The sequence below is a fragment of the Cololabis saira genome, chromosome 2 (assembly GCF_033807715.1).
Source record: "Cololabis saira isolate AMF1-May2022 chromosome 2, fColSai1.1, whole genome shotgun sequence".
Classification (NCBI taxonomy): Eukaryota; Metazoa; Chordata; class Actinopteri; order Beloniformes; family Belonidae; genus Cololabis; species Cololabis saira.
In genome coordinates this window covers 29,908,991-29,933,571 of record NC_084588.1, presented here as the reverse complement: position 1 = coordinate 29,933,571, position 24,581 = coordinate 29,908,991, and the positions used below count along the sequence as shown (strand labels likewise).

At 39.0% G+C, this 24,581-nt stretch overlaps 1 protein-coding gene across 4 annotated transcripts; it reads left to right on the top strand.

Moving 5' to 3' along the window:
* Window positions 1-1,007: 1,007 nt before the first annotated feature.
* scube2 (signal peptide, CUB domain, EGF-like 2) lies at window positions 1,008-24,177 on the top strand. 4 transcript variants are annotated; one of them, XM_061742838.1, is made up of 23 exons: window positions 1,008-1,233; window positions 1,655-1,771; window positions 1,934-2,059; window positions 2,351-2,485; window positions 3,193-3,318; window positions 3,419-3,535; window positions 5,687-5,776; window positions 6,456-6,572; window positions 6,698-6,820; window positions 7,380-7,496; window positions 7,667-7,789; window positions 8,104-8,220; window positions 10,758-10,847; window positions 10,996-11,118; window positions 11,745-11,912; window positions 12,253-12,456; window positions 17,638-17,808; window positions 19,649-19,816; window positions 21,346-21,507; window positions 21,629-21,826; window positions 22,125-22,277; window positions 22,674-22,753; window positions 23,098-24,177. In XM_061742838.1, the coding sequence occupies exons 1-23, from the start codon at window positions 1,146-1,148 to the stop codon at window positions 23,242-23,244; spliced, it is 3,060 nt and encodes a 1,019-aa protein (XP_061598822.1). In that variant the 5' UTR covers window positions 1,008-1,145; the 3' UTR covers window positions 23,245-24,177. The 4 variants fall into 4 exon arrangements, with proteins under 4 accessions (XP_061598822.1, XP_061598833.1, XP_061598812.1 ...); XM_061742849.1 differs by having other exon boundaries at window positions 1,652-1,771; window positions 12,256-12,456; XM_061742828.1 differs by having other exon boundaries at window positions 1,652-1,771.
* Window positions 24,178-24,581: the final 404 nt, after the last annotated feature.

The window sequence follows — 24,581 nt, the reverse complement described above, 5'->3', positions numbered from 1 at the left end:
AATGTTTCCAACAAAAGAAGACCAGAGAGATAGTGAAGAAGGTGTACTGATGATTGCTGCGTTCCATTTACCTCGGAAGTCGGAACTCGGAACTGGGAATGACGTCACAGCCGAGTTATCAGCGTTCCAGTTACAAAGTAGGTAAACAAGTTTGTAGTTCGCATATACCACATGAAAAATGTAAATTACACTATAACAGCATATATATGCCGAACAATACTTGTATACGACTGATTTAGTGTGACCTAAACTAGAATGAAGTGCTACGAAGCTCTCTTCTACTGTTTACAACCGGGGCAGCCATCTCGGAATGTGAACTCGGGGGTGGTGAAGACTCTCCCACTTTCCCAGTGGGAAATCCCACTTCGAGGGGCGTTCCAGTTGAAAAATCCAACTGGGAACTAGGAAATCCCCACTTCCGAGGACAAATGGAACGCGGCAGATGTCTTGTTACAATCGTGGATATTATTTAAACCTAATTGCAGACATTCACTGTGTTGCCTACAGAGCTTCCGAGTGTTAGTTTCAAAATAAAATCTCGTCTGCTTCGTCGTCGTCCCGTTTATTAAGGTTGATTTATGGTTCAGCGTTACACCAACGCAGAACCTACGGCGTAGTGTACGCGGCGACGCGCACCCTACGGCGTCCCCTACGGCGTAGAGTCTACGTCGATTTAACGCGGAACCATAAATCAGGCTTTATGCCGCGTTCCATTTACCTCGGAAATCGGAACTAGGAACTGGGAATGGCAGCCATCTTTGAATGGTAACTCGGGGGTGGTGAAGCTTCTCCCACTTTCCCAGTAGGAAATCCCACTTCGAGGGGCGTTCCAGTTGAAAATTCCGATTGGGAACTGGGAAATTCCGACTTCCGAGGACAAATGGAACGCGGCATTACTCCTCTCGATGCTGTTCCGGTGATCCATCAGCCTCTTGACGCCTCCAACCCTCCACTCTCACGTGTACGCGCACGCACGGGCTCATTCTCACTCCCTTTTGAGACAGTCACTCACTCCTTTCTCTTTTCAAAAGCCCCTTGTTGAAGCAGATTGACAGGGTAGAATGAAAATGAGCCGGACGCTCGGTCACGACTTCAGTGCGTACGCGTCCTTTTGAGAAGACCTCTAAACTTGGGAGCATATCGCCATGGGAGCTATTTGGGTTGCAAGGGACTTCTGTTTGTTTTTGCTCTTGTTAAATAGTCGCCAAAGTGTAGCGCTTGCAGAGAGTCGAGGTGGGAACTGTAGTGAGAGAGAGTGCGTGTGTTTGTGCTGCGTTTTCCATTTCCAAGCTGCTTTTTACGCACGCTTTCAGCAGTGCGCTCTCTTACAGAAACGGAGATTTTTTACATTTACTCTCAGTTGCAAAACCTGTTGCTTTTAAAACTTTTCTTGTTTATATTTATGTCGTATATGCGCATATATAATTTTGTGCACCATGTTTGTAATTTCTAATTGATATAAGGTTTCTTTTGTTTCTTTTGTATTTATTTTTTCCAAATTTTCATCATTAGGGGAGCTTGTATTTAAGTGTTTGTAAGATGCGTACCTATCTTTTTTTTTTGTACGTTCTCACAAAATGTATAATGCAAAAAGTGCATGAATAGTAAATATGCTGTTTGTCAAACTAAGTCATAGACGTTTATATTTTAGCAGATCCATGCGCGGAGGGAAGTGATAGCTGTCACATTGATGCTATTTGTCAGACTACTCAAGGCTCATACAAGTGCACGTGTAAGACTGGCTTTAAAGGAGATGGAAAACACTGCGAAGGTAATGTATTGGTCTATAAAGTTGAGAGCTTTGTTTCTGTTTTTCCTACAGAATGCATGTTACACATCTCCATGCACCCACATCTTGGTCTTAATGTTTAACAACTAATATTTTTGATCAGAGCCTGATTGCTTATTTGTGTGTTTTTTTGTGTGTTTTCAGATATTGATGAATGTGACCTCGAGTACAATGGTGGTTGTGTACATGAGTGCAACAATATACCGGGCAATTACCGTTGCACTTGTTATGATGGATTCAATTTGGCACACGATGGACACAACTGTTTGGGTAAGACCAACTTTAAACCACTAAGGAAAACAACCTTCTGTGAGACAGAGCTTGAATCATCAGGAATGCATGTTTGTGTGGGCTGTATATGTGAATTTTCTCACACATGTTTAAAAAGAAAAAAAAAATCACCAGTTACATCTGCAGTGTTTATAAAACTGAGCAAAACAGCTGCGTTTGATTTACATGAGTGAAAAGCTGGTTTGAGATTGTTAATAAAAAAAGAAAAAAAAAACTTGCCCAGACTTTTGTTAACTGTTTATTAAATACAGTCATGCCATTGTCCTGTAGATGTGGATGAATGCAAGTTCAACAATGGTGGATGCCAGCACACTTGTGTCAACACCGTGGGCAGCTATGAGTGCCGCTGCAAAGAAGGATTCTTCCTCAGCGACAACCAGCACACATGCATCCACCGCTCTGTGGGTGAGTTTACAGTAACCACAATGTGTTAAATTCTAAACAGCGTGTAGTTCATTTACTCTTAAAACTTTGACTGCAGATGCTTGTGGATGATTAAATTCTTCCTACAAATCTGAGATTGATGGTGCAATGTGGGGTGACAGGTTCAAGCTGGTTGTTCTCACTGAGCTTTTATGTGCAGCAGCAACATGCTGTGGGAAAGAGCTCTCTGTGTCCCAGAGAACAAAATAAGTTAATAACTGCGACACTTTGGTCTATGTGGTCTGTGTCACAGATTAGTCTGAAGTGGCTTTGTTTTTTTCTTCTTGACTGAAGTCAACTTAAATGCAAGTAGTTTCCACTTCATTGGGTCTTTGACAGCCCTTTTAAATCCCGCAGACCTGACCACTCAGCTGTGACCCATCTATATAAACGATGCTGCGTCTCTTTCAGTTTTGGGCTCAAAGCAGTATCAAGTATGTTGTAGGAAAGCAGTACTCTGTGGCGTTTTGTTTTCAGGTCAACTGGAGCTCTGGTTGCAGAATATTCCTTTTCTCCATAGAGGTGCTAAAAATATCACAGTGGTGGATGTTTTTGGATTGTGTAAGATGTGAGAACAATCAGTGTCTTTGAGGATGCCAGACTAATCTCTCAGTATGTGTGCCTTTGTGTTGAGCTAGTCAGTCACTGCAGGAGTTTCATTGTGTACTTTCTCCCTCTTTCTATCCCAGAGGGCCTCAACTGTATGAATAAGGAGCATGGCTGCGCCCACATCTGCAAGGAAACACCCAAAGGGGGTGTGGCCTGTGAGTGCCGTCCAGGGTTTGAGCTGGCCAGGAACCAAAGGGACTGCATCTGTAAGTGCATGAAGGTTGAAGCTAAAGTTGCAAAACACACTAGCTGAAACTACACGCCTTTTATTATTTGCTTTGTGGTTGCATATTATTTACTCTGCAGTAACTTGTAACCATGGAAACGGAGGCTGCCAGCACACCTGCGAGGACACAGAAAATGGCCCCATATGCAGGTGTCACGCCCGTTACACTCTGCAGCCTGACAAGAAGTCTTGTGTAGGTAAGCAAACACAAGAAATGTAAAAATCCATGCAAGTATAAGTTTGGAGTCGAACTGTGCACTCATGTCCTCTGACCTTCAGTTTGAAAGCTTCCCTTTAAAGACATATCTCAATCCTCTGACCAAAGGCATTTTCTTTTAACAACCAATCTGCAAATACTCAGTCATGCCTAAAAAATAAGAATACAATCACAGAAAAGCATAATTGGAAATCCATCAGATCCAAAAGTGCTTGACAACACCAACAACTTGACTGACTGAATGTATCTGATACGGGAAACATGAGAAAAAAATGTAATGAGGCAGTCATAGATCAACAGAATCTTAAATGAACCTGAAAAATCCTTTTTGAACTTAAAGTTGGTAGTTTTTTATCTTCAGGTCCATTTGTTAGTTTTTAGTATTTATTTTTGAAGTCGAAAACCTGAGTTTTACTGTTATAATAATAATTAATTATTAATATTTTTATAATTTTCATTTCTCTGTAAACACGTTGTGTGCCAGAATAGGATTACATATGTTAATGCTTCATAATATGTTGCATGTTAAAAAAAATAGGCTAACAGAAATGCATTTTTCTTATAAAACAAATTACTGTTGCACTTTCAGTCACCTGTCCGGAACCATCCATCTTAGTGCCTGTCTCTTTAAAATTCAGCTTGTATGTTGATAGTCCCAGTGACCAAAAATGTAAGGACAGATAGCAAGAAATAGACATTATGAGAAAAAAAAAACACAGTAACATAGATATGTTTTGAATTTTGCACACCTTTAAAAAAAGGAAAAAAACTATATATCACAGTGTGGCAGCTATGCAGCATGAATGACCCAGCTAGGATGCATTTAAAAAAATATGCATCCACACAAATGTCAATGCTTAAGAGATCAAAATGTATAGGCACACGCAGATAACAGACCACAGCCATATAATTACGAGTCTTAGTGAAGTCAAGAAATGACAGAGATGAAGAAAAATACCAATAGAGAGAAATGAATTTGTGATGTGTGGAGAACAAGTGTAGTTTGAGCTGGTGAGTTATCGATGTTGCCTAATGTGTGCTAATTCTGTTTTCACAGTATTGTGAAGTTTTTTCGTCACATATTTGAGTATAATTAAAATGGAGATGATGTCCTAAAACACAGATTTTGAACATACTTATTACTAAACCATAGTGAATCCAAGTCAGCCCCCTCATTGTTACATATTGAAAAATAAAGACATTTTAATTCAATGTTCAATTAATAATTATAATATTATAATAATAATATAATATTAATGAATATTCAATTAATGTTTTAGTGTATGCATGAAATTAATCACTTACTGTTTAAGCTGAGATTTCCACAAAATTTGTATATACTCATGAATAACTGTCCTGCAATTTGCACTTTTAAGACCATTTTTTTGAAAAGCAGCTGAACAGAAGTGCACCAAACCAGGAACAAGGCAGGTGTTCTGCACATGCTTAGATGTCATTAAATTAAGGAAAACGAACAATTTAAACCAATCTGTTTGAAGTTAGATGTTATTTAAAACATTTTAAAGCTGTTATGAAGAAATAAGTAAATCTTATTTTGTACATTATATGGTCTGAGTGTGTGAAATAAGATTTTTGAAATCTTCAAACTAGCTACGGCAAAACAAAATGGGAAGACTGAGTACAATAGTTTTCTGTTTTTCATTTTTTTAAGCAGCATTCCATTGGGTCTGATAATCCCGACCGTTATTTCTATTCATAATATAACAGTATTGCTGTATTTTTTTCTTCCATGGCGTGGAGTCTATAGTTAAAAAACACCATTCATCAAGATGATGACGGAAACATGTCTTTCAATGAGCTGTCTTCTTGCGCAGCATGCGTTTAGAGGGATAAGAATCAGCCACCAGATAGTGGGTTATATCTCTTTTTCCAACAGCAGTGTGTGTGAGGTCCAGGCATGTAACTGAAATGTTTTGGCCAGATTCTGATCTGCTGTTTTATCTGACACAAACCAAGCCGCTACAAGCAGAGTATCTGAAAATGCGTCTGAAAGGTGACACAAACACCCAGAGCTGAGTCACGAGTGAAGTCAGAGCGTGTGTGCCGTATTTGTAAATAACAATGAAATTACCTGTACTAAATCTATCTTCCACTTTTGTGTGTGTAACAGAGCGAGACGAAGCCACCATTGAGTCCTCAGACCACAACGCTACATCTATAACTGAGGTGGACAAGCGTGTCAAAAGGAGACTGTTAATGGGTAACAGTTACACCCCTCAAAGACTAACAGCTTGAATTGTGTTTTTGCGTGATGGAGTGTTGAACTGGCAGGAACCACTCAGGAGCGGGAAGAGGAGCGACGTTCTGTAAACCGATACATTCCTGAGTCTTTTGAGCAAACTGTGAAATGACTGCACCCTTGCTAGCCCGCCCCCAGTCTCACTCCTAAGATACATGCATTTGTAACAGTGTGGTACATTTCACGTTTTCCTTCTATTTGGAGAGGGCAGCGTGTGAATATTTTCCGGCATAGTTTTTTTTTACATTTATTTATCAGCCCTGTGATTCTGGGTCACACAATAGGTGTTAGATATTGCATCACTTCGGCACACCGTCAGGTGATGCATGGCATGAGCTCTGGGAATCTTGTTCCCTGTTAAAAATAATGTGTTTTATTACCTGTATTAATCTGTGTTTGGACACACCACTGTGGAGCATGCCAACAAAGCATTAGTCTGTTTCCATCAACATGTAGCAGGGTTCAGCTTTGCCTTCAAATCTATTTAGATACGGATTCAAACACTATGGAACAAATTTTACATTTATAACATTGGCCCCAAGTCCTGATGTTTTGAACGCACAAAAAAGGACAGGATTTATGTGTTTGTTTGGAGGGGGAAGGTCACTCAAGTACAGTGACAATTATGTTGTTATTTCAGAAACCTGTGCAGTAAACAATGGAGGTTGTGACTGTACCTGTAAAGACACATCGACAGGCGTGCGCTGCAGCTGCCCCGTTGGCTTCACGCTGCAGCCGGATGGAAAAACATGCAAAGGTCAGACCACCAGTCCACAATAAACACTCGCAGAGAGAACAGCAGCACACTGAAAACACTGATTTAGTCCATTTATAAAAGGAGTTTTGCTTGAGTGTAATGAGAGCATGACTCGTCCCCCACAGATATTGACGAGTGCGAGCATCACAATGGCGGTTGTGAACACTTCTGCAGGAACACCATCGGCAGCTTTGAGTGCAACTGCAGGAAGGGCTTTAAGCTACTGTCAGATGAACGCTCTTGTCAAGGTAGAATTTCCTCCTAAATGGTTCCAATTATTGGAATTGAATTTATCTTGTGTATCTGAGATAATTACGAATTAAGAGATTTTATTGTCATTGTAAATTTAAAATAAAATTTAGTTGGTGACAGTGATATAGCAGATATACAAATAAAAGTATGCTAAAGTGAGGTAAAAAGAAGCAACTTGCAGTGTTGAAAGGTAAAGTAGGGGCATGTACCTAAAAAAAAAAAAAGATAATAAGAGGAAGATGATGCAAAACTAACACAAAGAACCAAGCTTTTACAATATGAGAGGGGATCTAGTTTTGCCTTGCATGAAGCTGCTTTTAATTGAACATGAAAGCCATGAAATAACATTGATGTGATGTAACTGCATATGGATTTAAGAGATCCCCAAATAACTGTAAGTGCTATCAAAAGCCACTGTTTCACTTGATGTTGCATAGTGCATATGTTGCACATCACTGAGTGGGAAGATTTGTGTCTTTGCGAGGGAAATTCCTCCTCCTGAAGATTACAACTGACTGCTCTGCTATTATGTCATCTGCCTGATTTTGATTACAGATATAGATGAGTGTTTTTTTGAGCGAACATGTGATCACACATGTGTGAACTCCCCTGGTGGTTTTCAGTGTCTGTGCAACAAAGGCTACACCATGTATGGACTGGCCCACTGCGGAGGTGAGACTAAGTTGGGTGGAGGGGGCTGCACATAACAATCTGAGTGTTACAAACAAATGCACAATTTAGATGTTTGTGATTTAAAAGCTTAGAAATGTTTTGTTTCTCAGTGCTGTGTTGGACAGTGGATCTTGTGTTTATGAAAATGATCTCCCCTTTCCATCCAAAAGATTTAAATGAGTGCAGTGTGAACAATGGTGGCTGTGAGCAGGGTTGCGAGAACACTTTGGGTGGATTTGAGTGCTTTTGCCGACCCGGCTACAAGCTACACTGGAACAAGAAGGACTGTGTTGGTGAGTCAGTTCTTCTTCCACATGTGTTAAATATTGTTCTTATGTCTATTTTGGAAATTGTTTTGATGATGTCACACATTTTAGACTAAAAGTCGGGGAACAAAAACAGGAGATACTTTGAATTATTCTCTTTTTCTCTTTAATTCTCTGTCCCTTGATTTTTCTTGTGCTTCAGTAAAATACCCAAAGTTCAGCAGTGCTTGCATGAGTTGGTGCTTTTTATACCTTATGTGTGTATTGCTCCATGCTGTAATTAAGCACTTTCTGGTTTACCTTTGAGTTTGTTTTCTGTTTTTTTTTGTGGTTTTATCTAGAGGCTGAGGGTTTCCCACCAGCAAAACCCGCCTCTAAACCTACCTTGAACTGTAGTAAGCAGCAGGGAGGAGACCACTGCTTTCTGACCTGCCAGTCTCAAGTTCATTTCATCAGTGGTGAGTTGGGTCCAGTCTGCATATCAAATAACTTACCTGCAGTCTCTCTGACTGTGTACTTCTCATTTGGTAAAGCTGACATGCAACTCTGCAGTTCATACATGCATAATCGTTGGTGGTTTTGTTACATGTCTGCACGTATGCCAGCCTCTTACTGCTGGCTGCACATTGTTGAAAACCGTTTAGATATTTAGCATTTTGAAAATCAAAAAATGATGGATTTTCTTAAATGGTGGATTGCCTTTGAGGACACTTGAACATGTTTGTTTTAATACCTCTCAGAAGTTAAGATTTACTAAACAAAATGTCACCGTCCTTGACAAGATGCATATGTTAACAATTTTAACCCACGTTTTCTCTTTCAAAACTAGAAATACGTATTTTAGTGAGTGCTAATAGGTGGTATGATGTGAGGAGGTGACTGGTTTTAAGCTTAAAATTAGCTTTGAAATCAACTCTGAACATATTTTTCATTAATACTCCACCACTTAGTAAACCAATAATGAAATGGATCTGAGACAAAAAACACAAACAATAAGGTTGCCTCTACATGAGTAAAGTCAAAATTAAGATCAGTTATTTCTCCAACAAATGTAATGCATCATTTTATTTTCAAACAACATGGCAGAGTCGGCTATAAAGTGGAACAGAAGCCTCTCTTGGACATATTGATGGGTCTGAGAATACTGCTGTCGTGATGAAAGTCTGGCTTTGTTAGACCAAGTTGTTTACAGATTGCATTTAGCTTGACACCAGTTTGAACTGAGTGTAGTAATGGTAACACTAAGTTTATTCTTCATCATCGGACCCACAGTGCATGTTCACTGAGGTGCACGGCTGTTCAAATGTTACTACACATTGGCCTGATGTGGGTTGAGACTAATGTGATTGGTCCACTTGTTGGCATTGTTCTTCTTCTTTGTATTTCCCGCTACTACTTCTTTGCCGCCGTTGCAGAACCTGCACTGCTACCTTGTGTTCGTGGTGTAATTGCAAAGCAACACAAATGACAACGGACAACTATGAACGCCAACGTAGTTCTGTGTCCCGTAATCAGACCACATTCACATTTGTTTCATAGAAGCATAAAATCACGCTTGACTCATTATTATGAATGAAATACTTCTTAACAAGGACATATGACAAAAATTAGCTTGACAACGTATATTTAGGTGTTGGACGTGGTTACAAACCTATTTGAGATAACATAATAATAATAATAATAATAATACTTTTTATTTATAGGCACCTTTTGTAGTGCTCAACGACAGCGTACAAAGCTGAAAATAAACAATAAGCCCAACATAACCATGTCTCTGACTCTGAAAACATGTGGTTGAGTAAATAGGCTGTGATATTACAAACCCAGATGATCCAACTTCCTCTTTGCTGTACCTTAGAGGTGGGTATGAGTACTAACTACCTACTGTGAACTCTCAGAAACTTGAAAAACGCTGGACTTGTATTTGTTTTGGAAGTTTGCTCTTTCAACTTCCATCCAGAAGGCATCATCCTTTCAAACTGACAGATGGGGAGTTTCACGCTCATAAGCTGTTACAGTCATGCAGATCACCATTCCATGAGTCCACCCCCTCTATTTAAGGACGGGTTTCCTATTTGATTAGTTCTTTCACATCTTCCAAACCATTTACCTTCTCTGTCCAAGAGTGTCCCTTATCCTTAAAGTGCAGGTGGACAACTGAATCGGGACCTGGTAAATTGGCCATCCTGTGTTTGTGGAACTGAAGATGTTTCCCCGGCTGTATGAAAGGGTGAATGTCGTTTAAAAACAAAGAAATAAAAGAAAGTCCATTGGCCTTGATTCAAGATGTTGAGAATTACCGTGACTTGGATGACAGAGAGTTTACACGTGTCCACCTGCTGTGAACAGACCTGAAAAGACATGGTTGAAGAGGGAGCTTAAGTACTGTATCCATGTGGCGTTTTGACCAAAATGAGACACAGACATTTCCTTAAGACTTTAGAAAATTGTGTCAAATACTGAGAAGAAGCTCAGAAGTTCTGGAGGGGTTAATTAAGAAACCAAGAGTCTTTTATCACACCAGCTTTGATGAGCCAACAAACACATTCAGGCTGTGTTTGGTAGGCTGTCAACATGGTAACTCTGACTTTGACTTTACATTTAACTGACTGTATCGTCCAGATTTATTCAAATGGCATAAGTATTTTCATTCAAGCTGTGTTCATGTACCGTGTTGTCTCTGTATCGTTGTCGTGACTAAGTTTGTACCTGGAAATTAAGCCATAAGGAACATTAACATTGAAGTGACTCATATCCGAACAAATGCAGCAGCTTTAACTGATTGATGAAGCCATCAATGTTACGAATCCCACATCTGACAAGGGCTTAAATCAAGTTGTGTTGGAGCTGGCTGTGCGTACAATTGTCAACATCAGTCTGCAACACGACTCTTCGTGTTTCTACACGCTTCCTCTTTGCTCTCTTCCTTTGGCTTCTATGGCCCTAACTTTTGTGAGAGTGGGTCTATGTGTCATGGCCTCTTGTGTGTTTTCAGGGATGGAGGATTCCTACACAGTGACCTGTGGAATGCCCCTGCCCTGCTTGGCTGGCGCACAAAAGAGCAACAGCGGCTTGCATTGCTTAGGCAAGTTACAAAACCTCGCAGATTTGCATCTATCTTTCTGCTCTGCCTCACAAAACCGTAACCTGGGAGCAGCTCAGGTCGATCTTTCTTTTCACTTGATGTATAAATAGATCAAAATGACAAGAATTTCTGTTCTTCTGTCCTGCAGGTCCAGAAAAGGCCAGTTTTCCACGCATTAAGGCCACGGCCACTTTTAAGTCTGGCACTGCAAAGTGCAACTTAAAACGAAGTCAAGAGAAACTTTGGGAGGGCTTAAACTCGGCACACTCAGGTACGGAGTTTGCAACGCAGGAAGCTCAACAATGCCTTCAAACGAAAGATTTAAATGGCAGATATGCAAGGATTAGAATTACAACTCTTTCATGTTAGTCGTTTAAAAACATTTTGGGTTTACTAAGAGCTGCCCGCATCTAAAGAAGATAAAGCAGACGTGAAAGCGGCTTCAAAGAAAACCAAAAAACCAAGGGCAAATGTGAAAGAGTTTGTGGGGAAAGTGATGTGGTTTTGAGTATTTCGAATGTCTCCGAGCAGTACTTTGTCTAGCCGTGACAGGGGAGGATGTAATTAGCCATAGCATGCCTTTCAGTCGGGTTGACCCAGCCATCAGTCAAATGGGTTTTTGATTGTCGGAGCAGTTGCTTCTCCAAAGGGGTTCAGTATGGTCTTTTATATCGCTTGTTGTTACTGAAAGCAAACATAATAGTTTCAGACACATTTTTTCTCAGTGATATTTCATCCTTGTTCAGTTTGTCTTAAAAAAGAAAGTTCATAAATAATTTGACACCGTTTAATATCTTAGTTTTATTTGTCCATGTTTTTTTCCTGCTGTGAGTTTTTGTGTTGTATCTGTGTGCCTGCCGGCTGTAGCGTGGTGATGGTTGTCTCCCGTGTTCACAGACAGCAGATTTCACTTCACTGAAAATGTTCAGTTCAGCTACGTGAGCCTACGCTGCACCTCTGCTGGACAGCGAACACGCAGCCGCCACAGCAGGAAAGCCGGAGAGGAGGACAGCTCCTCCATCACAGCTGAGTTTGAGCTGGATGTGAACCTTGAGGAGGTAACAGGTTGGTCTCTTCGCTTCCTGCCGGCCTGCATGTGACCTTTGCTTCTCATTCTTTATCTGCCCTTCTTTTGCTTCTGGACTGTTTGTCACTAAACAAAGCAAATTGTGAAAGTATCTCCTGTTTTGGCTCTAGTGGTGTTGGGCTTAAGGGTTGGTTGGGACCAGGGGTGTTAGGTGGTTTTTTTTTCCTCTGTTTTATTTCCTGGATTCTTTGGTGTCTTAAGAGTGTGTTTTTGTGAGGTCAGCATGTGGGAAAAACAAGCATGATAGTCCGGTTTGCTATAAGTGTGCACAAAGAAGTTTACTCTGCAAGCAGTAGCGGTATCAAATGCTTCTCTCAGCAGAGAGCTGTGACCTGAACTGTGTGCGTCGACGCTCAGAGAAGAGGCTCAGGAAAACCATCCGGACCCTGCGGAAATCCATCAACCGGGAGCAGTTCCATCTCCACTTTGCCGGTGCCGACTATGAGCTATCCAAGAGTCTGGGCCAGCCCGCAGAAGCAGGACACTGTGGGGCGGGACAGGTGCCGGTGGGCAGGAAATGTGGTGAGTTAGATTCATGTATATACTTTCTCACTTAGCACAGAAATCATTTTAAAAATCAGGCCATCAACCCTTCAGAGAAGCAGACTACACGTATACATATTCTTTATTTTATTTTTATTTTATTTTATTAGTTTGCACACAATAAAATTAACACTTGCAATCAAAATAGTAAAACAAATGTGACAGGAGAGGTCAAAAAGCCAACAGGCTTATGCAGCGGACCTCCCCTCAATTTAGGAAGTAAAACAGTAATTACAAAAAATCAAAAAACAAAAACAACAAGACGAAGACTATAAACAAAAACAAAGAAGGTTTGACTACATAGTTACAGATCATCAACACACACAAAAAAAAACAAAAAAAAAACAAACAAAAAAACAAAACAAAGAAAACTTGACATTTTTTAAATGTGAATTAAATGAGATGATACATTTCTTTTAAAAATCTCTAGAGAAGCAGAGCTTTTGATAATGTGAGATTTGGAGTTCCATATCTGTACACCGCGATATCTGAGGGAAAACTGGCCGTGTTTAGTTTTATAAAAAGGAAAATGAAAATGATTAACCTGTCTAGTATTATATGAATGTATTTGAGAATTATAAGTGAAAAAATTACTAAACGATAGTGGTAAAGAAAAAGGCAAAGACATATGTTTGTATAAAAACACACATATCTGATGAATATTTATGTCAAATACTGAAAGAAGTTTGAGTTTTCTGAACAAAGGAGTAGAAGGTTCCGTAGAGTTAGAAAAAGTTGCCAGTCTTACAAATCGTTTTTGCATTAAATAAAGTTGATGAAGACTGGAAGGGTATGTATTTGCCCAAACAATATTACCATAAATCAAATAAGGATTTTTTTAAGACACCATTGACTCTGATCATTCCTCGTACACACAGCAGACGGAAAGTCGGCTCTTTAATCGAAACGGCCCATGTCAGCGAGATATATTTAGACAAGCCGGTTTAATGATTGGATGTGGAGCAGGTGTGGGCCACATGAGTGCCGTATTTAAGTTGCAGACGTGGTGTAATGAGCCAGTTGGAGGGAGAGGGAGTTTTAGTGGAGGAACAGAGAGACTGTTGTTGGGGCTCCCAGCTGTAAGATCTTCCAGCATCTCTCTGGGATGGAATTGTAACATTAGGGCCCGTGATGGGACTCCTGGTAGCCGTTGAGTTTTATATACAACCTGTGATGGAGAAAGTGTTGGTTAAATATGACCGCACACTGTCAGAGTGGGAGGGCTGAAGGCTGGCTTGTGTTTTTCCTGGCTGAAGCAAGTATATGCCCCGATTTTCAGGGCTCACTGTACTTTTCCTCCCTGCTGAAATAGTATTTTCTTTGCCTTGTCTAAACATTTATTCAGACACCTGTGCTTTGTGCTATTTTGAAGATGTTTGTATCCAATGTAGAATCAGATCTTCAAAGATGATGGGAATTATTTCATAGCTTCCCTCTTTAACTGGAGACCTGTTGTTATTAAAGATGCTTACTCGCCATAGGTTGTCTTTGTCATTAACATTTTGTGTTTCATCTGTGTAGAGCTGAAAACTGGTCCTTTTTTAATATTTCCCTCTTGAAGTAAGACAGACCTTACATTTCTTGATGCCTTAACTTCCCTCCCTTACGCTTTCAGGTCAACATTAAGCAGTCTATTGGCTATGGCAGGGGTGTAGACATGTAATTTGGGGGAGAAGGGGGGGTCTGCAAGGCATTCTTCTTAACCTCCAGCTCTTTAAAGGAGCTATATCTTTCCCTCCTCCCCCACCTCCCGCTCTGGCTTAGCTTCGAGTGCAGTTTAGTCCTTTTCAGTTTGCCCACTCCTTTTGAAAGCCCCATTCGGGGCTTGTTCTCAGTCCTTCAGAGGAACAACAACATAGGATTCTCTGACTTTGGTGTAAATACTGTGCACTAGTCAAGAAAGAAAATCTTCTGATTCTGTGTTGTGTGTTGGGACTGATGACATTGTGGTTTGTATTCCAGGGCTTGTTTCTGTTGTAATGATGTCTATACATCTGTGGATAAATTAATTTTTAAAATTTACCTTTTTTATTTCAACTGCAGGTTTGACAACGTTTCAATAGTTTTGTATTGAAAACAAAGAACTAAATGCTACGATAAACGTGCCACAAACACCTGCTCATCTATTCTAGCTCCGTAGCCAATTTGTTTGGGTATTAGTTTGAAACATTTAAGATGTTTAGGAAGTGCTGTTGATTCAAGCTGGCAGCTTGAGTGCTGCTGCCCCCCCTCCCTCCCGAGCCTTACCCCCACCTGGGGCCACTTTGCATGACCCCCGGCCACTAAACTGCTAAAGAGAATTGACTTCAGCCGCACCATGGGAATCAATTAGCATCAGCTGTTTGGGCCTCTGCTTGATGGACGCAAGCAGAAATTGGGCTGAGCAGAGTGGGGGGATTCAGAAACCTGACCCCTTTTATTGGGTTCAGCTCCTTACCACTGTGATACTGCAGTGTATTCCTATGTCATCAAATAGGCAAAAACCGGGGACTTGAATAGAGGTGAAAGGTCTTTTAAACCTCTTTGGGGCCATCAATTCGAGGACTCTATAGAAGTGTCCTTTGCATTTGAATGGCTTCAAGGTTTTTTTCTCTTTCACTGTGACTCTCTCCTCTTCCCTCACTGTTTCCCTCTGTCAAATAAAAGCTGTTAGAGGACAATACAATGATGGCTCCTCATGGTCTTTCAGAATAAACAATAGGCTTCAAAAATGAACTGCTCTTGATAGAATTACATTTTCCCTCTTTAGAAGAAAATCCAACAATTTGCTGAGCTGTGCATAATGAATCAACGTTGAAGCTATTGTGGATCGAGCTCTTGGAGGCTGTGGCTCTTTACTCACAGGCAGCTTAAAGGCTGCATCTGAGGCACATTTTGCACTTAAAACCAAGGGATTTCATTAATTTATTCTTGAGTGAGATCAGCTCCAGTTTTTAAGTCAAGTTCTTTAGACGATCAGACAGACACAGTAATTCCCAAATTAATTATAGGCATCAGTCTGAATGGGAGGAACCAAAGCAAAACAGTGTTTTGGTCCCTGTAATCAAGGCTTTGCACTTTTGTGAGTTAAGAGGAAAATGGTCCCTTTGATTTACTCCTGGCTTTGCTTTTAAAAGAGGTGGGTGTGAGAAGTTACGTTACGTCAAGTATTAGGAAGGCCGCGGTGAGGAGACTGGTGCTTCTTTGTCCTGACAACTCTGCTTCAAACTGGTTTAATGCTGTCTTTTTTTCTACATAATCTATATTAGTTTTATAGTCTGTTAGTACCTTAAACTCTCCAAACTAACATGAAAGACAGCTTCCATTCATTTGCATATGTCTGCAAGGTCAATGGATGTATGTTCATAAACATCATAAATCATAGCAGTTTTGAGATTGAGCTAATTTAATACAATTTTTTTACAGCAAAATGACAATCAGTGACCAATGCCAATTTTTTCCTGTCAATAGGCATTTTAAGCCTCTGTTAACACTATAAAAAAAAAAGTTTTATCCTTTAGTCAAGCCAAGGTAATTTTTAATTTTAACATTTTTATGTGTGTAAAAAAAATACAACAAAAAAAACTTTTTAGGCAGAAATCTTCTGGTTATAACCTTTTTGTACAAAAAATAATTAAAGCCACAGCCTTTCCTATGCCTATAGTTAATAATTGGTAAATTAGATTCTAACATATAGTACCGGTATATATTTTAATTTTCAGTTTATACATTTTTGTCAAACAGACTGTTAAGAGAATATATAGAGAACAATCCGTGTATTTAAGTATGTAGTCAAGGTCCTAAACTTTCACAGGAGTTAAACGTTTGTGCAACTCATCAGTAATTATGATGAGTTACCTTTCAATTAGAGTTAATGACTATATTTATGTGACTGGTTATCCCGCTGCTAGGTGAGGATTTTCTGACAGAAGACACTGCGTAATCTTTAATTAACATGAAGGAGATACTCTGGCAGAACAATGTAACCAGCTATATATATATATATATATATATATATATATATATATATATATATATATATATATATATATATATATATATATATATATATATATATATATATATATATATATATATATATATGTGTATATATAATGTATATATATTTAATATAATATAGTGTGTGTGTGAGGAGAAGATAAAGGATCCAGATAATTATTTTTTGTTTTTTTGCTTTTAATATAAATATCGTGCTCAAAATGTTTTAATTAGACCCTTTGCAGTTTTTGACGAAACCCCAACAGAATTTGTAGGTGTGATATGACATGTTTTGTGTCCCCTTGATAAGTTTTAAAATTTGGTCCAACACATGCAACATGGCGTCGAGTCAAAACAAATGATTATAGTTCAACATCAAATCATCTTGCTTTTCATGAGATGCGATGAATATTTTAGATTGAAAGACTCCAGATGAATCAGTTTTTGTGAATATAAAAAATGTGAATCAAAAATTGTTTCCGGGGTATTCTGATAATGAATTCCTTGTTCATAAAAAGATGTTAGAAAACTGCAGACCATAAAATTATACTTACCGTAATTTGTGTTTAAGGGTAGCCCTTTCTCTACAGCTATGATTAATTTCTCTTTGGGGGTTAATAAAATATTTTAGAATTTAAATAGCATTATAATATGTATATTATTAAGTGTAATAAACTGTCATAAAATCAGCTTGTTTTGTACAAGTTATCGTATTGAGTGACTTATTGGGATTGCAAGGAGGCAGATGACATCTGCACTTCTTTTTTTAATGCTGTTGTCATTCAGTCTAACAGCTGTGTTGTTGTGGTTATCTGTGCTGCGATAAGAACTGTTGGATCACGTGAAGCCTCGGGGCAAACTGCTGCATTTGTTGACTCACGTCTCTGCATCACATTGCCTCTCTCCCCTCGAATAGATTTTGCACTCTGGGTGTTTTCTGGCAATCTTCTATCTACTTAATTACGTAAATTATAAGTTCAGACATGACGCTGTATTTTGGTGTCTTATCTTAAGTGTTTTTAGTTGCTGAGGAGGTGTTTTCAGTTTCCTTCTTGTGCAATTGGGTTTGTTTCAGCTTGATTCCAGGTTGCAGAATTGTTTTTTAAAAGCAGCAATTGATGTACCGCGGTATTATACATTCAAGTATTAATGCTTTTTAATCCAATTTGACTTCTCTGCTAGTGAGCTGCAGTGTTGGGTCGTACTACGATGGAGATCAAGGACAGTGCGTCCTGTGTCCAGCTGGAACGTATCAGGACGAGGAGGGACAGATGTCTTGCCAGGTCTGTCCTTCACCTGAAGAAAGAGAAGTGTCTAAAGTAGTCGGAGCACGAAACATGTCAGAGTGTGGAGGTAAGATGCTGTTTTCAATAGACTAAAGTAATGCCAGTTAAAATATTAAACATTAATTTTGCATGTGTGAGTTTGACAACGTGCAAAGGTCTGTTAATAAATCATTAGATTAAAAAAATATGACAGTATGTAAGAAAGACAACTTTTATTGGGTATACACATACCTTTCTGTATTTCAGGCCTGTGGCACATTCCAAAAACATTTTTGGGTATAAAGGCAATTTAATGTGAGCAGGGGGGTGAAAAATGATGATGTCGGGTGACATTAGCAGGTAATTATAATTGATTTGATATAAAAGCAGTATCCATGAAAGGATGAATCTCTGAAAACATAAGCACGGGATCAACACTTTGTCAACAAATGTGTTTGAAAATCAATTAAATATTAAATGACAATGTTCTCCAAAGTAAGTGTGAATCAGCATCTTTGGGCTCAGAGATATCTGGGGACCCTCTCACACTGGAAACATGTACATGTTTCAAAGGACGTAGTTTTCTAACAACACAAAGCAAAACCACTACATGGCTGTGGAAGCAGAGGGTACAGGTACTGGACACACCTACCTACAGCCCAGAACTGTTCCCATCCGAGAATAAACATCTAGAGAATTTAAGAAATGTGACAACAACGAACCCGTACTGTTGCAAACCTTGAGACATGTTTGCAGGAAGAACGGGACACAATAACGAATGAAATACTTCATCATTTGGTATCCTCAGTGACAGAATACCTTGTATCTGCTAGAATGGATGCCAACATTAAACAGGGAAAAAGCTTTACTGTCACTTTTAGAAGAAATGCATACTTATTAAGAATTGAAATTAAGTTTAGAATAAGACATTTTTGAAATGATATATTTTGGGCTCATACAGTGCAATTTTTTATTTTTTCCCCCTAATTTTTCATATTTTTGCAATTTTCTCTTATTTGGACTTGATAAAAAAAGTTCCTAGTGATGGTTGTGTGGTGGCATTAGTGTGTGTGTTGTTTTAAATCAGATCCTGGAGAAACCCTCTCTTATCTTGTCAGCTGTTGTATGGACAACAAAATTACGATAACGCTTGATTTGATCTGATTTGATTTGTATATTGTGTGTACCTATGCAATCTTTTCATTCCTAACTAACTCGATATAAAAAAAAGAGTAGCAAACTGTGATGCTCAGTACATTTTGAATGAAATCGTAAAGATTAAGGATGGCATAATAGAAATCTGAACAAATAAATCAAATCCAGAGAAAGCTGATAAAGGCCCTGATGGCCACATAACCTGAGTAAGTGTTTTGTGAATCTGAGACACACAGGAAGCACTGGTGCCACGATAAAGATCTCTCCTTGTCAGATGTTCTGCTTTGTGTAAACCCAAAGACGCCTGAGCTCAGGTGATGAAGACATACTTGAATTCAGAAGGTGAATGCCTTCAGCCTTCAGCCTTCTTTCAGGGGTGTATAAAAAGCTGAAGGAGCCTCTATGAGTCCACTGTTATCACAGACACTTTGGGGCTGAATCCTAGATTCCATCTCTTCAGAGAGACTAAACAAAAAGAGCTATCAGCAGATTTCTACTGGCGCCCACTTTGTGTTAGTCATTTAGGACTTGTACTGTGTGAGAGGTGCAGATGACATGTGTCATCTTTGCATTGCCGTTTGCTGAACTTGTGCCGCAGACACTTGTCTTTAAAGAATCACAAATAATTTTATGTTTATATCTGAATTGAAAAACATTAAAGAGAAATTAATCAATTTTTTTCTTTCTCAGAAGTGTTGCAATGTGGATTGTGTTGTTAACAGTCCTCAGTGTGAACTCACCGAACACTCCTCTGTCTGCTTGTGTCTGCTCAGGTCAGTGCCCTCCGGGTCAGTACTCCCATGACGGCTTCATCCCCTGCCTGGTCTGTCCTCTGGGAACGTACCAGCCTGAAGTGGGCCGCACCTCCTGCTTTCCCTGTGGAGGGAACCTCGTCACCAAACACACTGCTGCCGTCACCTTCCAGGAGTGTGAGACCAAAGGTGTGAGATCATCTACTTTATTAGTATTATTAGGGCCCGAGCACTGACAGTGTGAAGGCCCTATTGTATCTGTAGGAATTTTTTTTTTCTTGTTTTTATTTTTCCGACGAAATGAGGGCCTTTTTGCCCCCCTAAATGTGCCCCAAAAGTCACCAAATTTTGCATGCAAGCCAGGCCTGGTGAAGAATTTGATATTTAATGGTTTGCATTAATGGGCGTGGCCTAATGGCTCAACAGCGCCCCCTAGAAAACGTCGTGCCTCAAGCCCCACAATACGGTTTGACGTACATGCACGAAAATCGGTACACACCTGTATCATGTTGCAACTTAAAGAAAAGTCTCTTGGCGCCATGGCCGAAACCGAACAGGAAGTCGGCTATTTTAAACTAATCGTTTAATTTTGACGCAATTTATGCCATTTCTTCGGCCTTTACTAGCCGTTCTTCGGCTGGAACCGTAACGTGCACCCAGGTGTGTTATACATCAAAATGTGGGTCTCGATCCTGCGACGATGCACATTACTTTTCTCAGTCAAAAGTGTTACCGTGGCGACGATAGATGCCAAAAAGCGCGACCCCCCTTCATCTGATTGGTCCATATTTGATAGTTCCTACTTTCTGCCAAAACTTTTGAATGGTTTGACATAAAGAGTCGTGGGTGGTGTCATTGGACTCAGTTTTGACTCCTGGACATAATTGGTACAAATTAGCCCCGCCCCTTCTTCTGATTGGTCGATATTTGATAAATCCTACTTTATGCCATAACTTTTGAATGGTTTGACATAAAGAGTCGTGGGTGGTGTCATTGGACTCAGTTTTGACTCCTGGACATAATTGGTACAAATTAGCCCCGCCCCTTCTTCTGATTGGTCGATATTTGATAAATCCTACTTTATGCCATAACTTTTGAATGGTTTCACATAAAGAGTCATGGGTGGTGTCATCGGACTTAGTTTTGAGTCCTTGACCTTTATTGGTGGAAATTGCACATGCGAGGGCCCGTTCATCGCTGCTTGCAGCTTTAATTATTATTATTATTAATCCCCAATAACTCCTTCCTAGTTCTGTCTCTTCATAACTCAAATAGGAAATTTGATAGAATTTGATAAAATATTCTCTAACAGGACAGGTGTACAGAATAAAGTAAAACATATATGGTTTGGAGTTTTAACTTTTTTCCTCCTCCAACTCTGTATCCTGTGGACAGAACCTGCTGAGCTGTTTGGTGTTGACAGGAGCTCTGCTGCCCTCTGCAGTTGCTGTAATGTCTCTACCATAGAGTCAAAGCTTTTTGAATTGACGTTCTTACTCAGACATTATACACTTTATCTCAACAGAGAATTTTCTGAGCACAACATGTCTTTAAAAAAAGACAAAAAAAAACAGCTGATGAGCATGTAACTTTCCAAGCAGCCTAAAATCCTTCAAAAGATGCTGACCAGCAGCTCAACACGATTGAACAATATTATGCTCAATATTGAGTACATTTTAGCAACTAACAAGCTGTCTTGTTGCCCTTGGGTCCTGCAGTCCAGTGCTCCCCAGGACACTACTACAACACCAGCACACACCGCTGCATTCGCTGCCCCATGGGCATGTTTCAAGGGGAGTTTGGCCAGAACTACTGTATCACCTGCCCTGGAAACACCACAACAGATTTTGACGGCTCCACTAACATCATGCAATGCAAAAGTAAGTATGTTTGTACACACACACTGAGAAAATAATAATTTCCCGATAAGTCACCCTCTTGAAATAAGTAAAAAAACAAAACAAACGCACCCTCAAACATATTTTACACATCTTTGCACAGATCGACAGTGTGGAGGACAGCTAGGAGACTATACCGGCTTCATCGAGTCCCCCAACTTCCCGGGGAACTACCCAGCCAATGTTGAGTGCACTTGGACCATCAACCCACCTGCCAAACGCAGGATCCTTATTGTTGTGCCAGAAATTTACTTGCCCATCGAAGACGAGTGTGGAGACTTCTTAGTAATGAGAAAAAGCGGTGAGTTCGATACCGCAATTAACACACTCAATACAACCAAGAGGGGATTTTTAACTTGGATATACTTTGGTCAACTGTTTGGTACAAATGTGTGAAGTTTATTTGTCCAAAGTAGTATGTTTAAACAAAACCAAAGAAAACTATATCTATATATATATATATATATATATATATATATATATATATATATGGCTCTGGGAGAACCCACATGATATGTGATTATTTTACACAGAACTTATTCAAACTCCTGGGATTACAGTTTTAGGTTACTCAAAGGTTCCCATTCTTGTACTCGCAGCTCTGCCCAACTCCGTGACGACCTACGAGACGTGTCAGACGTACGAACGTCCCATCGCTTTCACGTCCCGCTCCAAGAGGCTGTGGATACAGTTCAGGTCCAATGAAGGAAACAGTGGGAAAGGCTTCCAGGTTCCATATGTGACATATGATGGTGAGAACAAAAAGGAAGTTTAGTCTTGTGACGCAATAAACATGGCAAAAATTGCTTTTGAAATGAATTATGTTATACAATAAGGATTATTAGCAAAATTGCAGTAAATCTTAAAAGTCTAGAAGAATAGTTACTAAGCGTTTTACAATAAAAAGAACGCATTCAGAGTGCCCTGTTGTTATTAATATAATATTGATTAATACATTATTATTTTTTTATCAGCAACCTATTAGCTTCGTTTCCTAGTTATTGTAACTGTTTACAGTTAAATTAATTTAATAATTGAACTACATCATTGTCTTTCATGTAACTCCCTACTCCCCAGGACTGAAAAAGATTTTACCGCCTCCATTTGTTAATAAACTTAGTTTGAATTGTGGATTCTGTTTGTTTCAGAGGACTACCAAGAACTGATTGAAGATATTGTCAGAGATGGACGATTATATGCGTCAGAGAATCACCAGGAAATTCTCAAGGTATCAATCATCCTATTTGTTGTTAAACAAAATATATCTGCCATACTTATCAGAATATTATTGCAAGATTTATATTTAAAAATAATATTCTTTGACAGGATGCAGAAATATATGTTTAAATTTTACAAATAAAACATTGTGTATGTAATTACTTGTCTGTGTATGTAATTACTTGTCTGATAACCATTCCTATCTCAAAGCAAGAATTTCATTAACGATGAATGTATCTAGTGAGCAGACAGCGCCCTCTATGGGAAACATATGGAAATACAGTGTTCAAATTCACTTTGCCCTTTCAATTAAATACCTTAATTTGCCATTAATGCAATACCTTTTCTCACCAGGATAAGAAGCTCATGAAGGCATTGTTTGACGTGTTGGCTCATCCACAGAACTTCTTCAACTACACAGCACAAGAATCTAGAGAAATGTTTCCTAAATCTTTTATCCGCTTCCTGCGTTCCAAAGTCCTGAGATTCCTTCGCCCTTAAAAAGTGGTTCCACTGGGACTCTTGATTTCTCATGGCCCCTCCCTTCAGGAACATTTTGTTGTTGCCTGTTTTCACCCAGAGCTATGTTAGAGTGAACCTCACACTGGGAGGTGTGTGTGGAATTCAAGTGAGAGAACTTTGAAGCTTTAAGAGGGAGAATTGGAGATGTTCCGATCCTTGATCTACTCTGAAAGGAATCAGGATCTCCTCCAGCATGTTTGAAAGTGTCTTTGTAATGACTGTATACTTTCTTTCAGATTGGGAAAAAAAAAAAAAATGAGGATTCAAATCCAAAGTGTATGTCTGTGTATTTGAAACTGCTTAATATCGCACATGACTTTTGCTTTTGCTAGAGTCACAGTAAATGACGGATATGGTAGCTGAACAGATATATGCTGAATGTCAATGATACTGTACATAGAGTGTGTATCTAGTTTTAATATAGACCACTTTCAAAAGTAGGGAAAAAATATTAAGAGATACATTTAAATGTCAGGAACAAATAGAGCACAAATGTTTTCCTTGGGAACACTAGCACTACAAAATAGGTAGTTCCACCACAAAAGCATTTATTCTAATGAAGATTTTGTATATGATGTAAAAAGTTTTAGGTGAAATGTTAATGTTTAGCTGAAACTGCTGGTGGTCCATTTATTCAAGTGTTCTGGATGAATACCACTGTTACTTAAAAAAATACGTAAATAAATACTGGTTATTATGCATTATGTTATACTGTCTGCTCAATATGATAATACCTGTATGCATCAAAGCCTTTTGTATTGTGAACTAGCAACCAAAGATCAGTCTGCAGATATCCAGAGAAAGGTCATGTAAAATACAACTGAACTATATACCTGTCTTAGATTATACATGCATGTATATTTTTTATTGTTTTGTACATCTAATATGCTGTAAATAAAGATAGGAAACATGTTTCATGTTGTCACTGTCTTGAAATACTGTTGTGTAAATACATCTACTGATGCCTATCTGGACACATCTTCAGTGATTTTCCTGACGTCATAGGTCTTTTCGGGTCTTTCAAAATCATACACCCTTAATCAGGTGGTTTATATATATATATATATATATATATATTTATATATATATAACTATTATTTTATTAAATTGAAGTTTAATTATACTCATTAAAAATAAATTATTAGATGTAGTGGGCTCTTCTCTAAAGTATAAGATTAAAATAATCATTGTAGCTGATTTCCCATTTATATGATATGAATAGATGTTTCTCTTTTTCTGAAGGTTCAAGTTATTGACAAAGGAAACAAAAGATCTGTGGAGACAGCTGGAACAAATAAAATTGGTTTGAGAACTAT